This window comes from Chelonia mydas, chromosome 10 (genome assembly GCF_015237465.2).
Source record: "Chelonia mydas isolate rCheMyd1 chromosome 10, rCheMyd1.pri.v2, whole genome shotgun sequence".
NCBI lineage: Eukaryota > Metazoa > Chordata > Testudines > Cheloniidae > Chelonia > Chelonia mydas.
The window spans coordinates 45,631,972-45,646,601 of NC_051250.2; the positions used below are offsets into that span (position 1 = coordinate 45,631,972).

General features: G+C 57.5%; 1 protein-coding gene across 4 annotated transcripts in view; it reads left to right on the plus strand.

Moving 5' to 3' along the window:
- The first annotated feature begins 6,426 nt into the window (after positions 1–6,426).
- The window catches only part of SHF (Src homology 2 domain containing F), a 64,716-nt gene continuing 56,512 nt past the window's right edge, over positions 6,427–14,630 (plus strand). The window contains exon 1 of one of the 4 annotated variants that reach the window (XM_043524100.1): positions 6,427–6,446. Coding sequence is in view for 3 of the 4 variants with exons in the window: in XM_037911322.2 (XP_037767250.1) it covers positions 6,752–7,174 (423 nt within the window). In the remaining variant the exon portion in view is untranslated. Of the gene's footprint in view, positions 6,447–6,677; positions 7,175–8,202; positions 8,537–14,630 lie in introns of those variants that run through there. The other 3 variants (XM_037911322.2, XM_037911321.2, XM_043524099.1) reach the window with 3 other exon arrangements.

Below are 14,630 nucleotides of genomic sequence, written 5' to 3' on the forward strand. Positions count from 1 at the left end.
GGGAAGATGAGGGGGAGGTGCCTTAACAGGAGGGTAGGAGTGCTCCCTCACCCACATACATGCCTCCTGGGGCCCTGCAAATCCTTGTTCCCGTGTTCCTCCTTCCCAGCCAAGCTCCAGAGACCTTCATAGTCTTACCTATCCTGGGGTGCTGAGCCTGGGGAGACAGGGCTCACCAGCTGCCTGGAGCGTGGTTTTCTCTCTCTTTGCCCCCCCACTGCTGGCATTGGAATGAGCATGTCCTCTCAGCATCTAGAATCATAGATTCATAGAAAGAGAGGGCTGGAAGGGACCTTGAGAGGACATCAATTCTGGCCCCCTCACTGCCTTCTCCTGGCTCACGGCCACACACCAGGTCCTGTGCTGGAGCAGGCTGTGCCCATGTGGAGCCGGCTGACTCAGGACCTCTCTCTGCTCAGGCTGTGGAGGTGCTAGCTTCATCAATGCATAAGCACAGTCCCTGACCATAACCATGCAGGGCTGGGTGGTGCGTGGCAGGTCCCAGGGGAAAGTCTCTGCACCAAGCTGCCCTCTGCCTGGGCTGGGGCAGGTGCAAATAAGGATGCCTGGACCTGGCAGAGAATGGAAGTAGGTTCTGCAGTCAGTGCTGTCTGGTCCCTCCATCTGACTGGGGCATTAGTGCTCCTCAGTCAAGCAGGGAGCACAGGCAGCCTCCTCCTAGTCCCTGATTACCCGGCCCATGCCGCTCCACCTTGCCCCACAGGCCCTTCCTGATTCCCTTCTGCTCCGAGCCTGGTGCGGAGACTGTCTCCCCCCAGCCAAGTCTGTTAGTGGGAGCTACTGCAGCCTATCCCAGATGCCTGAGAGCTGAGCTCCCTCCAGGGGAATGAACCACTGCCAGCAGCACCTCCCCCTTCTGGTGAAATTGTACTGCCCTGGCATTGGGAATCGTGCCCCTGAGTATCCTAGCCAGGTGGGGAGGGCATTGGAATCCAGGCTATCAAACCCGTTATCAAACGGGGAAACCTGTTATCAACCCCGCACCAACCCCAGCTCCGCCAGTCTCACTGAGCAGCGACGCCTACTGCCCAATGGTCACCCTCCCCAGCAAAAGGTGGCCACTGTGGAGCCCCTCGGACTCCCCACAGGGGCTCAGATATCCAGTCACCTCCTCCCCATAGGCTCAGATACCCGGCTGTCCCCGCCCCTTCTGTGGGCTCACCCAGCTGTCCCCCTGAGAGGGAGGCAGGCTTGGATACCCAGCTGGGAAAGAGGAAGGGAAAAGCAAAGCAGAGAGGGAATTTGGGAGTAGGGTGACGTGGGGTTTGTGCCATATCAACTCTCCTGGGACTGCCTCAGCCAGAGCTGCACGCATCCCGTCCACCACAAAGTTCCCACCAGGGGATCAGAAACTGAGTGCAGCTGGAAACACTACCCATTCCTGTATCATCGCTGATTGCTTCCTGTGTCCCACAGCCCCCAGCCAGGATGCAAGCAAGCAACACCAAAAGGCGCCTGCCAGGCCAGGCCAGGCCAAGCCAGCACCTCAACCATCCACGCAGGAGTCACTCAGGACAAATCCAAAGCAGTGACCGGCACCAGGTCACTACCCAGAGCTGTCACCTTGCCCCAGTGATGGGCAGAACTGAGGCTGGCACTCACCAGATACAGACTCAGGGATACCCCAGAGGTGGGAGAGGGAGACACAAAGTGCAGCACAGGCCCGGGGAGCCACTGCGCAGGCAGGGCCACTGAGACAGAGACAGCATCCCAACACAAGGCACTGCAGGAGTGAGCAGGAAAAGCTGCATCCAGCCTTGGCATGTGGTGCTGCACTAGGGGTCACCTGCTGCCAGGTGAAGGACAGGGGCCAGTGACACCTGGACTGGGGATCAGCCTCCAAGGGCAGCAAATGACCAAATGGGGGTAGCGGAGGCTGACAGAGGGTCTCTTGCTTTGGCGGCACTTGTGTAGTTTGCTTTGCAGTCAATATAGTCCCTCTGGGCTGAGTGAAATTGGCCAAAAGGTGGCAGTGTGACAGTGTCACCTGCACATGGGGTTTCCTTGCACCTCTTGGGTCTGTCTCAGGGTGGGCTAGTTACTCTTGAAATGCTTCAGTGCTTCAGTGTAGACAGTATCTAGGCTGACAGGAGGGGCTCTCCCATTGGCATAGGTAAGGCACTTCACTGAGAGACCGTAGCTAGGTGGATGGAAGAACTCTTCTGTTGACTAGCGCTGTCTACACTAGGGATTAGGTTGGTTTAATTAACTCAGGGGTGTGGATTTTTCACACCCCAGTGACATAGTTTAATTTAATTTTCTAGTGCAGACCAGGCCAGTATGGTTACACTTCGAGGTGGAGGTGTAATTTCCAGCTCAAGTAGATATACCCACTAGCTTTGATCAGTACCAGGTTTACCATGGCTCCATGACGCCAGGCCCTCACTCAGAAGTGGCCCCAGTGTCCGGACTTTGGTCCCACCTCTCCAACCCGCTCTGCCTGGGTTCTGCCCAGACAAGGCCCCACCCACCGCTTACTCCTCTTCATCCCTCTCTCTCCCGCGTAACCCCTGGGGCGTGAGTGGTGGGCTGGGCCTGGGCCAGGCCCCTCCAGGCATGTGGGTCCTGAGGGAGTCTGGCTGGGGCAGGCCGGGCTCCCGCTCTGTCCTGGTTGGTTGAGCCGCTTCTGAGGGGCCAGAGGGATCCGTGACCGGCCCTAGCAGTGCTGCAGGCTCAAGTAGTCACTTCCAGCCGGCCAGTGAGTGTGGCTGGGTGGCAGGAAGGGCGTGGGGGAGCGGGTCTCTGGAGGGTCTGTGGGGGGGGGCACTGCGTAGTGGGGTACTCCTGGGGGAATGAAAACAGATCCCCTGCAGATTTCTTTGCTTCCCTTTCAAAAGTGACCGAGAAGCAAAGGGATGGGGATGGCAGCTGAGAACGCCCATGAGCTTAGTTTGGGGGGCAGTGCCCCCGAACAGAGGCAAGGCATGGGGGCACATGGAGTCACATGCCACTGCCTCCCCCGCTTTCTGCAAGCAGCTGAAAGAAAGAGGGTGCTGCTCAGAAGATGCCACTTTCTGGGTCCTAGTGCTGGTTGAGCTCCCCTTCTGTGTGCTGGGAGCCATCCTGTTTTCTGTACAACAGTAAGTGCCTATAGTGGGGAAGGGCTGGGGCAGGCTGGGGCTCGGGGGAAAGAGGCAGTGGGGAAGGAAGGGGGTGGGATGGGGAGGAGATGGAGCAGTGGGGAAGGGGCATAGGATGGGGAAGCAGGGGCAGGGGGGACACTGGAGCCCAGCATGCGGCATCTCCTTGGCAGAAGCTGGGGCTCCCCTGTTAAGCAGGCCCATCAAACCCTCACCCTGACAAGCCCCACCACCCCTGCATCTGTACGATCCTGATGAGCCCCCCCAGACACCCTCCCCACTGAGCCCTAACCACCTGCACCTGGACCCCCACCCAAATGAACCCCACCTCCCCTGCCTCTCGACCCCCTCCCCCCCGCTGAGCCCCAAACACCTTCACCTGGATCCCCTGCAGAGTCCCATTACCATTGCACCTGGAACCCCGCAATGAGCTTCTGTGCATCCAGATCTCCCACTGAGCTGCCCGCACCCAGCTTGCCCCACAGAGAACTCTCTTACCCCCACCTGGATCCCCCCACACGAAGTCCCTCTGCACTTGGATCCTGCTCCCGGGCTGAGCCTGCTCACCCACACCTGGTGCACCTGGCATAGGGGGGCAGGGCCCCAGGGTGTTTCTGGGGCAGGCCTGGCCCTTGCACTGTGTCAGGGTCGGGTGCAGCCTCACTGCCGAGTCCCTGTCCTGGGGTAGGGTTGGGGGAGGCTGCAGGGTGATCTCCCACCTCCATGCAACCAGTGGCCTGTGCTCCCCACTGCCATGAGGGAGCCTCCACATTTATTTATTGACAAATAAAATGTGCAGAATTTTAAAATATTGTGCACAGTATTTTTAATTTTTTGGTGCAGAATCCCCTCAGGAATATGGGGTGCTGTGCAGCTGTGATGGCGGGACTGTGAGGAAGGTGGTGGGAAGGTCTATGGGCGGGGGGCTCTGGGCGAGCGGTGTGGTGTGCAGGGTGCTGAGCAGTTGTGGTGGGAGGCCAGCGGGGGAGGTCTCTGGGAGGGGTGGGGGCTGGGCATAGAGATCTGTGGTGGAGGTCTCTGGGCTAAGGGTGGGGCACTGGGCACCGGGGAGGTGTGGTGCGGGCCTGCCCTCAAGGGGAAGGGGCTTGCTGGTAGCACAGGGCTGGGCAGACCAGTGTGCCTCTGGCAGCTGCAGATTTGTAAACCGTGCCCTCCTGCTGGGCTGCGCGGAGCGGGGCTGCTCCCGCCGTGCTGTGCTTCATTGCCCCCAGCCCGCCCTTCACTCTGGAGACCGACCATCCCACCCCCCCTGCACCTTGCCCCATGAAGGCCCACAAATATGTTTGGCACCGGCCCCACAAAAAGTTAATCCGGCCCTGGCTTTGATCGAGGGGGCACACTAAAAATAGAAGCGTAGCTGCTGCGGCACAGCTGGTAGGAGGGGCTAGCCACCTCCAGTATGATCCTGACTCGAGCTGCGAGCCCCTCTCCTGAGAATCAGGGGGCTCTGGCCGTGCAAACTACCCCGGAATAGCTCTACTCAGTCCAGCTCCTCCACTGGGACAGTGACCAGGGAAGGGGACTTATTAAACTCAAAGGAGGAGTTCCAGTTTCCCTGGAGGGTCTGTAATAGCAGCGCCTCACTCCTGAGCCAATTCTTTTAATCTCTGCCCTGTATGCATTGCCTGCCCTGCTACTCCAGCCCTAGGCTCCCATCCATCCAGCTCTGCCAGTGCTCCTCAATCCAGATCCACACCCCCTCTATTATTCCAGCCCTGGGCTCCCCCTCAGCTCCGCCAATGCCCCTCAAACCTCCCTCACGGCCCCCCCTTGCAACCCTAAAATGCTGCTGATGCCCCATCTTCTGCAACATCTGCTGTTTCAGTTCTGGATTTCCCTTGTGGGAAGACGCCATGTGCCATTGGTGGCAAACAATGGTATTCTTGCAGACACCGAGCAGAAGGATGCCATCAAGCTGATTTTCAATTGCGTCTCGAGAAGCACTTTTAAGGCAGCTCTCCAGAGAGGCACACCCAAGGGAGTTCTGCTGCAAGCCAGTGCCTCTGCAGAGCCCCACCGCAAGACTGTGTGCCTTGGCAGGTGGCCACAGAACCCATTTCAAAGCAGTTAGCTGTTGTGTGTGTGTGTGTGTGTGTGTGTGTGTGCGTGTGCATGCATGCTCCATGACTCCTGCATTCTAGAACTGAAGGAGAGACAGGGACCCTGTACTCTGTGGCCAATGTGACTTCTGTAGTGGGACCCCTGGAGTCTATATTCTGTGGTGCTCCCGAGCAGCAAATGGCATGCAGCTTTGGGCAAGTCCACAGCTGCACGTTGTGGTCGAACTAAATATGCAAGTGACTGATGCAGTCAGTGAGACTTCCCTGGTGTAATCTGATATGCAGGCCAATTATTTTGATGCTGCTCCCACATTTTCAATGTGTTGCAGATTTATGCATTGAGATGCAGAGTGGTACAGGGGGCGGCCCTGGGAGGCTGTTTGGGGTTATGGGAAAAGCATGTTCTGCTGTAGTGTTCAGCAGTGAACTGCTAGTTAACTCAGTTGACGTCTCCATCATTAGGTTTCAGAATAAACGCCCATCAAGGTGACTAAGACAGCGCTTGCTAGGCTGTTGGCAGACTCAGGTAGGCCTCACTGGAGCAGTTACAGAAGCCCTTCCAAGTGAAAACTGAGTGTGATTCAGAGACCTACATTCTTGGTCCCTCACTCACCAGCGTGTTGGGCAAGTTAGGTGTTTTCCCAAGGATTAGGGAACAGCGTCATGTCTTGTCTGAGTCACCAGCCCTGCCAGCTCCCCAAGGCAACAGCACCTGGAGTAACAGTGACCACCTCGGGGGCAGGGGACAGAGGAGTGGCCCAGCCAGAACCAGGACCCTTAGATAGCAGCTCCGGTGCCAGCTGCCCGGCATGGGGCACACAGTGGGAGGGGTGTTGTGGCAGAGGGAGCATTTCTAACACTGTGAGTGATTGCACCCCACCCCCTAGCACTGTCCTTGGCCCTGTGTGGCCCTGGGTAGCCAGTGACCCTTGTGCCAGGGCTGCACCAATCGTTGTTTAGATGGGGTGCTTTGGGTTGAGGGGAGATGTGGAGGGGGCACCAGAGTGCCCAGTGTACCTGGATTCAGGCAGGGGGCACACAGAGCAGTATTTGAGTACAGAGCATGTAGGGGGGCACAAGAAGCCGGGTGTTGGTGGATGCAAGGATGGGGCACAGCAGGGTACACGGGGACCAGAGGGTTATAGGTCAGAGGTGGTAGTGTGAGAAATGGGTGTTGTATAGATAGGACACACCCAGAAACTTGGGGAGGGGGCAGGAGAGTGCACTGGGGTGTACGGCATGCAGGGACCAGTGTGGGGCACAGGTGAGCCTGGGGGTACAGTACGGACGTGCAGGGAAGTACCGGGGTGTGGGAGCACGGGGGGGTGTTAAGGGTGCAGCAGAGGAGCGCGCGGGAGGCACTGGGGGGCGCAGGAGCCCGGGGACGCAGGAAGGGCTGTGCGGGATACGAGGGCGCAGCGCAGGTCGGTGCAGCAGGCGCCACGGCTCCGGCAGGTGGCACTGGCCGCCTCCCCTTGGCCGCCTCCCCCGCTCTTCCCCCCTCCCCGGCCGGCGCCGGGCTCCGGGCTCCGCCGCCACCGCCTCGGCGCTCTCAGTCCGCCCGTCCCGATGCTGCTGAGCGGAGCCGCGGCCGGCTCGGAGCGCGCCGGGCCCGGGCCCGGACCCGGACCCGGACCCGGGGGGGCCCCGCAGTGCGTGGGCAGCATGGCCCGCTGGCTCCGGGAGCACCTGGGCTTCCGCAGCGCCAAGCCCCCGCCGCCCGCGCCGCCCAAGCCCGACTACCGGGCGGGCCTGCCCCAGCCGCCGCCGCCGCCGCCGGGGGGCGCCCCCGCCGCCCCGCTCTGCCCGGCCGCGGCCCAGCCCGACATCCTGGCCGCCTACAAGCTGCAGCGGGACCGGGACTTCGAGGACCCCTACACGGGGGCTGGCCCGGGGGGCCTCGCGCCCGACGCCCGCTACGGCTCGCCCAAGCACCGGCTCATCAAGGTGGACGCGGCGGAGAAGGCGCCGGAGGAGCCCGCCCCGGAGCAGGTGAGAGCCCCGCGCCCTGCCCAGGATCGTCCCGTCCCCGGCTGGCTCGCCGCTGAGTGCGGGAGCGGGGCTCGCTGGCTCGGAGCCCCTGGCCAGGGGCCAGGCTCGTGGGGACGCGGCGCCCGTGGCTTCCCGCAGCCAGCCTGCGGTGCCGGGGGAGTGAGCCCCTCGCGGCGCCCTGGCCAGGGGCGGAGAGTCCCTGCGGCCGGGACCCGGCCCGAGCGAGCGCCCTTGGGTGACCCCGCTGCGGTGCGCGGCCGGCGGGGAGCTGCGGGAAGGAGGCCGAGCGGGGGGCACGGGCTAGGCCACATGTTGCTCTGCGCGTTTGTTTACTCCGCTCCTGCTCCGGCGCGGCCGGGCGGCGGGGTCCCGTCAGAGACTGCAACAGCGGCAGGATTGCTTAACCCTTTGCTCGCCAGGCAGAGCCGCTCTGAAGCAAAGACCCAGGAGCTCCACCGACCTGCCAGGTGCTCCTAGCATGCCCGCCCAGGGCGCTGGAGCAGTTTATCTAGTGGGGGTGCTGAGAGCCATTTACCCAAACTGTGAACCCTGTATATGCGGGAAACCACTTCAAACCAGGGTGTGTGGCTGCACCCCCAGTTCCAGCACCTATGTGCCCGTCCTGGAGCCAGGCTCCGCCAGGGACACAGGTCTGCTGGCAGGGGCAGAGTGGGATAGGTGCCACACATGGGTAAGCCATTAATGGCTACTTGATACCGCAGCCTGCAGCTGATCTTGCACAGAGGGGCTTTGCCAGATAGGGGCTGAGAGTGAGTCATTGCTTGATGACGTGTGGGCTTGGTGGTTGGAAGTGATGCACGGGTCTGCCCGTGGAGGTGGGTCCGAGAAGGGATTGCAACAGCCCCTGCTTATCAGCTTAACTCCACAGTCGCTGACCAGTCACACCTCTTCATTTTCTTTGAGGCCAGCCCTGTTTTCGCATGGGCACTCTGTGAGTGCAACTTTGAGCTGCCAGAGCCCCCTGTGCCTGCTGTATGCTGCTGAGCGCAGCCTGGAGTACAGGAAGGTGGTGGAAGGGGCATGGCTTTGTCTCTTTCAGCTGTTGACCTGAGGGCTGTTGCCCTGGCAGAGAGGCTTCTCCTGGCCAAGTGGGGTTCCTTTTGGCAAGCCGAGAGCTGCCTTTCCACAGAGGGATGCTGCCTCCCATTGTATGAGATCTCATTAAGAGCTGCACTTGTGTCGAAATAGCTCACAGCATTATGTGTGAGCTAAGGCTGGAAGTGTCACGCCTTCCATCCATTGTCCTGACAGCAAGAACATGCCACTCAAATGTCAACAGCAGCTCCCTGTGTGAGGGAGAAGTGGCTCTGGCAGCCTCCACCACCTCCTCGCCTTAAACAGGTAGATTCCCCAGAAGGGTAAGTGTGCTGGATGAAATGCAAGTGCCTTGGGCCTGTGGCCCCCTTGCTTAGTGCGGTGGCAGACGAAGCCTCGATTTTTGCATGTGCTGGTCCCCTTTACCAGCCCCACTGTATTCTTGTTTGTTTCCAGCAGTGTGCTCAGTGCAAAGACAGGCACTGTCCCTGCCTGAGTGCTGGTTTCCACCCTACTGCAGGCTCAGCACCGCACGGTTAGCTCTGTTAGCATTATCCCATGCAGCGAGCCAAGTGGCCTGTCACACTTTGGTTTTCCTTTAATCTCTGCTCGGTAGCACAAGAGCTTCCCCGTTTTGTCTGTGTCATGCCCCATCTGCCGGTGCTGTGGGGCATTGTTTGATCCTGACCGGGAGGGTGCGTTAGTGCTCTGTCCAGGCAGGGTGTCAGGGGTGCGAAGCAATGGGCAGCCTCATTCGCTACATTGTCCTGTGTTGTACTTCATGGCATTTGTGCCGGTTCCTCGGGGATTGGAATTAGGCAGGATGTCACCACTATCCCACTCTCTTCACTCTGCCTCCTTCTACATACGCTCCCCAGCAGTGTGTTGCCACTGCCCAGAGGGCAGCCTCATCTATTTCTGATCTTGCAGGGACTGCCCGGGCTTCCATCATTTTCACCCTGCTCTGCACCATGGTGCTCAGCAGGAGCTTAGTGCAGAGCCATCTGGTGCCACAGCAGGAGCAACAGAATAACTCTTGGGGTAACATGGGAGGGAGCAGAGAGGCTGCGTGGGGGAGAAATAATCCCAGGCTGGGGAAGAGAGAGCCTCAAACTCCTGGGAGAGCACGGGAGGAGACTTGCTGAGACTGGCCACAGTCATGCCAGTATTTAAGAAGGGTAAATGGGACAGGAGCTGGGACAGCCTGCCACCAGCCTTGGGCTACACAGTGGAACCGCTGACACGGGATTTCCCCCAGTAAACGGAACTAAAGTCAATCAGCACAGCTTCACGGGAGATAGCTTTTGTCAAATGAACTTGATATCTCCCTTTGACAGGATGACAAGTATGGTTGATAGAGGTAACTGTGTGGATGTAATAACATGCTTGGGTTTAGCACCACATGCCATTTGGATTAAACAAGCACTGTACAAAATCCAGAGGGTGTATTTTAAATGGAATAAAACTGGCTAATTGATAGATCTCTCTAATTGGTTGTTAACGAACAATCAGCAATGAGTGCAAAGTTTCTTGTGGGGCCCTGCAGGGGTCTGTTCTTGGCCTGGGGCTGTTCAATTTCTTTATCAATTATCATTGCTGGGGAAGTTTGCAGACACACAAAGATTGGTTGGGTGGTAAATGACAAAGGGGACCAGTCCCTGTGACAGAGCCATTTGGATTGCTTAGTAAAGCAGGGTGCAGTCAAACAGCATGCATTATAATCCAGCCAAATGCAAGATCGGGCTTCTAGGACAAAGGGGTGCAGGCCATATACCAACAGGATGGGGACTGTATCCTGGAAAGCAGGGACTCTGGAAAGGACTTAGGGGTCATTGTAGATAAACAACTGAACATGAGCTCACCATGTGAATCTGTGGGGAGAGGGGTGGATTTTTTTAACAGAATACTGAGAAGAGATCACCTCTGTATGTGACACTAGTGAGACCATTACTGTGTTCTGGTTCTGGTTCTAGGAGCTACACTTCACAAAGAAAGTTGAAAAATTGGAGAGCGTTCAGCAAAGAATATCTGCCTTATAATGCGAGACTAAAGCGCAGTCTGTCTTGTCAAAGATAAGGGTATGAGATGATTAACTCATGGTCTATAAGCACCTGTGCGGGGAGGAGACTTTCACTAGCAGAGGGCTCTTTAATCTAGCAGCCAGAGGCAGAGCAAGGCTGGGAGTTGAAGCTGGACAATGTCAGACTGAAAATACAGTGCATATTTTTAGTGGTGAGTATAATTAACCGTGGGAGCAGGGTTGTGGTGGATTCTCGATCACTTGGAGTCTTTACAGCAGGTTTGGGTGTCTCTCGCTAAAAGATCTACTGTCGCTCACCCACCAGCTGTTGAGCTTGATACAGGGTTCACTGGGTGAGGTGGTCTGGCCTCTCGATGCAGGAAGTCAGAGTGAATGATCAGAAATGTTTCAGACTGCCGCTGTGGCTGTGCTCGAAGGCCAGCGCGTGCAGGACTGTATCACGTGACGGCATGGCTGCAGTGTTGCCCAGAGGCCAGCGCGTGCAGGACTGTATCACGTGACGGCATGGCTGCAGTGTTGCCCGGAGGCCAGCGCGTGCAGGACTGTGTCACGTGATGGCATGGCTGCAGTGTTGCTCGGACTGCAGGTATCACAGGTTGTTCTCCTGAATCTGAGCTTTCTTTTTAATAAACTAACCCTTTTTAGTCCTGGTTGTGAAGGGAACCTTGACAAGGTACCCTGAGTGCTACATGTTCAGTAACATCTGCCTGACTTTGCAGAGAGCCTGACACAATCGCTCTGAGACAGGGGAGCTGCCTCATGTCTCTAGATAGATAGTTTAAGTCTCTATCCTAAAGATGACAAATTAATTGTCAACATTAACTATTTCAGTGCTGGTCATTGTAGCAGAAACATTCAGCTAAATTTCCTCCCTGGTTACCCTATGACAATTGCTGCGGTGTAGTTAGGCTGTGCAGTATGAATGTGTGTGTGTGTTTGGAGGATGGGGAGACACAGGGTAAGAAGCATTCAATTTAATATCCAAATAACATGAGGGAGTGCTCTGCCGATTGCATTATTCACCTTCCTATTTAATTAAAACCTGGCACTTTGATTTAAATGAACCTGCCACAGGCTCCCTGGCCTGGTGCCCCAGAGCGCTGCAGAGTCTTGCTGCAACATGTAGGGCTCCCCTGCTTGTGGGGATGAGAGGGGAGTCCCTGGTGATAGGCTAGGACGAGGTCCATTTGTCTACGTTTCCTGGGTAGATAAACCCAGGAACCAGCTGGAAGATTGGAGTGGAAAAGTCTCCTCCTTGCATTAATGAAAATGAAATCCCGTCCTTCCCAGGCTGGTTTGTTTATTAAGGAGGAGCAGTGGCGACACGGCAGGAAAGGAGGCAGCAACGTTTCTGCTGAAAGCCCAATTTTCTCCCCACTCCAATCTGATGTTGCATGTCAGCTTCAGTTAGCAAGTTGGTGTGGCAGCCCGAGGGCTGGGACAGAGAGCCGTGTGAATTGGGGTTGTTTGGTCAAGGGGGTCCTGAAATGCAACATAGCTCCCTTCCCTCCTCCCCGATCTATTTTCTAAGTTACAGCTGCCTGTGCGGCTTTCTTGGGGCCACGTAGGGCAGCAGAAGGCAGTGCCCATGGAAGGCGCTGCCTTTGCTAAGATCCAGTGCCAGACACCAAGAACCAGCTCCAAGACTTTCACAGTGAAAAGCTGTTGACTCTGCAGGGCCAGCTGGGTTTGTAGCCACACAGAGCTCTGTGAGTGCCAGCGAGACCAGTCTTGCTCTGCCAAACACCCGGGAAGGTGCTCCAGCCTGGGAGCCCGGAGAACATCAGGTCAAGTCTCCTCTTCCCCTCTTCTGTACAATCACAAGCTCTTATTAACCAGAGCCTCCCATCCCTCTCTGTGGGCCACTCCTGGCATTGAAATGCACGGCTAGTGCCAGCACTACGGGACTCGCGTGGGTCATTGCATATCGTGTCAGAAGCCCCAGATGAGAATTTCTAAGTAGAAGTCCTGTTTGAGATGTGTTCTCAGTGTGACTCCTGGGCCACAGTCCATCACAGGAACCAGCAGGGGTTAGGAATGCAGGAAGACATTGCCTGGATTTCAGAGACTGGGAAGCTGCAGGGTTAAGGTGATGCGCCCCACAGCATCAGTGCTGCCCCATCCACTCTGACGGATCACAGCACCCCCACCAGCTCTTTCACTGCAGATGAGGGCTGGGAGTTAGGACCTGTACTTAGGGCTGAGGAGAAATGGGAGATTCCTTCATGTCTTTGGGAGGAGGGGTCCTGCCTGAATCCTACTCTCTGGAGCACAGTGTTACCAGTCACAGGAATCCCTGGAGGGTCACTCCAGATCCCCTCACTGGGCTTGGTCACTTGGGTGCCCAACACAGCAGCTTCTCACCAAGGCAAGACCACGGAACATGCTTTGGTGTGGGTCGATCCCCTGCACAGCTGAGCCCACTGCCCAGGGCTCTGACCCCAACTCTCTCCTCTACAGGGAGAGACTGTAAAGCCATGTGAGACACCAGGCAGACCAGCAGGAATAAGGGAAAAGGGAAACCAGCAGGGGATGGGGCCTTGGCATGGAGCCTGGGACCACATTCCTCCTCTTGGCTTCTCCCTGGACTGATAGGGCTTTGCCCTCTGGTCAGCAGGTAGGCTCAGATCAGTGTGACTGTAATCCTGGGTGGGGGTGGAGGCAGTGGCAGGATCTGTCTTGGAATTGATGCAGTGAAGGCTCTGGGCTTTCTGTTTCTGGAAGGTATTTATCTGCCCCCATTCTCAAAGTGTCTGAGCTGCACACAGTCTTTATGCATTTACCATTGTATAGCGCTGCCCTTCCTCCCAAGGCTGGAGTTCCCATTTCACAGATGGGAACTGAGCCCCAGAGAGACTAAGTGACTTGCCCCAGGTCATGCATGATGTCTGTGGCAGAGCTGTGAACTGAACCCAGGGCTCCTGTGTCCCAGGGCAGTGCACTGGGCCATCCTCCTTGTCTGCCAATGGAAGCGTTCCTTGGTGTCCTGAACGGTCAGTGCTATGTCCGGCTCCAGGACTTTGGCTCAGAGGCGAGGGAGCAGGAACAGGCTGAGAAGAGCTGCTCTGGCAGATGGAGTCCAATCAGCTGGCCTGCGAGCTCAGAGGTGGGATGAAGCCAGCACGGGGCTAAAGGCAATGCTTGGCATTCACTTGGCGAGCTGCTGCAGAGGTCGCATGGAGCTCGCTTGGGGCGTGTTTAACACCTTTGTTAAGGATCCGACAGAGTGAGCTGCTCGGTAATGAAATTCACAGGTCTGCTGAGCAGGGAGGACGGGAAGGGACCTGAGGAGGAAGCTGGGCTGTGTGTAGGGAGTGATAATCACAAGCACAGGTGGGAGCGGGGCTGAGAGGCCTGGCTAAGCGTGGCCAGTGCAGCCGCTTGCAGTGCTGGGGCTGCAGGAAGAGGCCCACGTGGTCTGGGAGCTGTGCCTTGGGCAGGTTGGTGAGAGCACTTTGGCAGCACTGGCTCTGCTGTGATTGCATAGGGCGCACTGTGCCACCCTAGGGGCCATGAGCAGGAAGTGCTGGTGGGGAGGGACAGAACATCTCAGGAGCGCCGTGTGTCACTAGCTAGTGAGTCACTCTGTGTGTCACTAGTGATGGCGTGTGTGTGCATCAGCAACAGCTATGCCCATCAGCCCTTGGGGTCAGGCAGTGCTTAATTTGTAATGGAAGAGGTGCCGGGGCTCAAGCAGTTTTTTTACATCGATAACTGATGCAGCAAGCCCAGAGGTGCTGAGGCTCAGCGCTGGCACAAATTAAGCACTCAGGTTAGGGGCTTCCCAGGAGCCACAGAGTGAAGGGAAGAGAGGGAACTGGAAAAGTTACTGTTCAGGATGTGGGTGGGGCCAGGGGGTTGTGTCTGCAGGGCAGGGCTGGCACCCCCAGTGCTGGAGGTGGCAGAGATTTGGCTGGAAGGTGTGTAGTTGGCAGTGGTTATAGAGAGGCTTCTTGGGCCTTAAGGTATCTGCTTCCCTGTGGTGGTTGATGGGGAGAGGGCACCAGCCTGGCAGCCTCTCTGTGCCCAGCATGTGCTTTTCTGGGGAATGCGGTAGCTCGCCCACTCTGCCTGGTGAGCTGGGAGCAGGGTGCAGTTTCCTGTCCCCAGGCGAGCCGCCTCGCCTCCCTGCATAATGCAGAATTACCGGTAGGACTCTGTGCTTGTGTGGGATGCAGCCTGTCCTCCGAGCTGCAGGGCGGGCTTTGCAGGCTGCTTCCTGCTCTGCAGCTTGGAGCAGGCCCTCACCCTCCCTCAGCTCTGCATGGTCTGCCAGAGACACCTTCCATGCAATGGGGAGGGGGAGCAGGGGGCCTGGCTCGGCCCAGCTCCAGTACCAGAGGTGGAGATTTTTCTCAG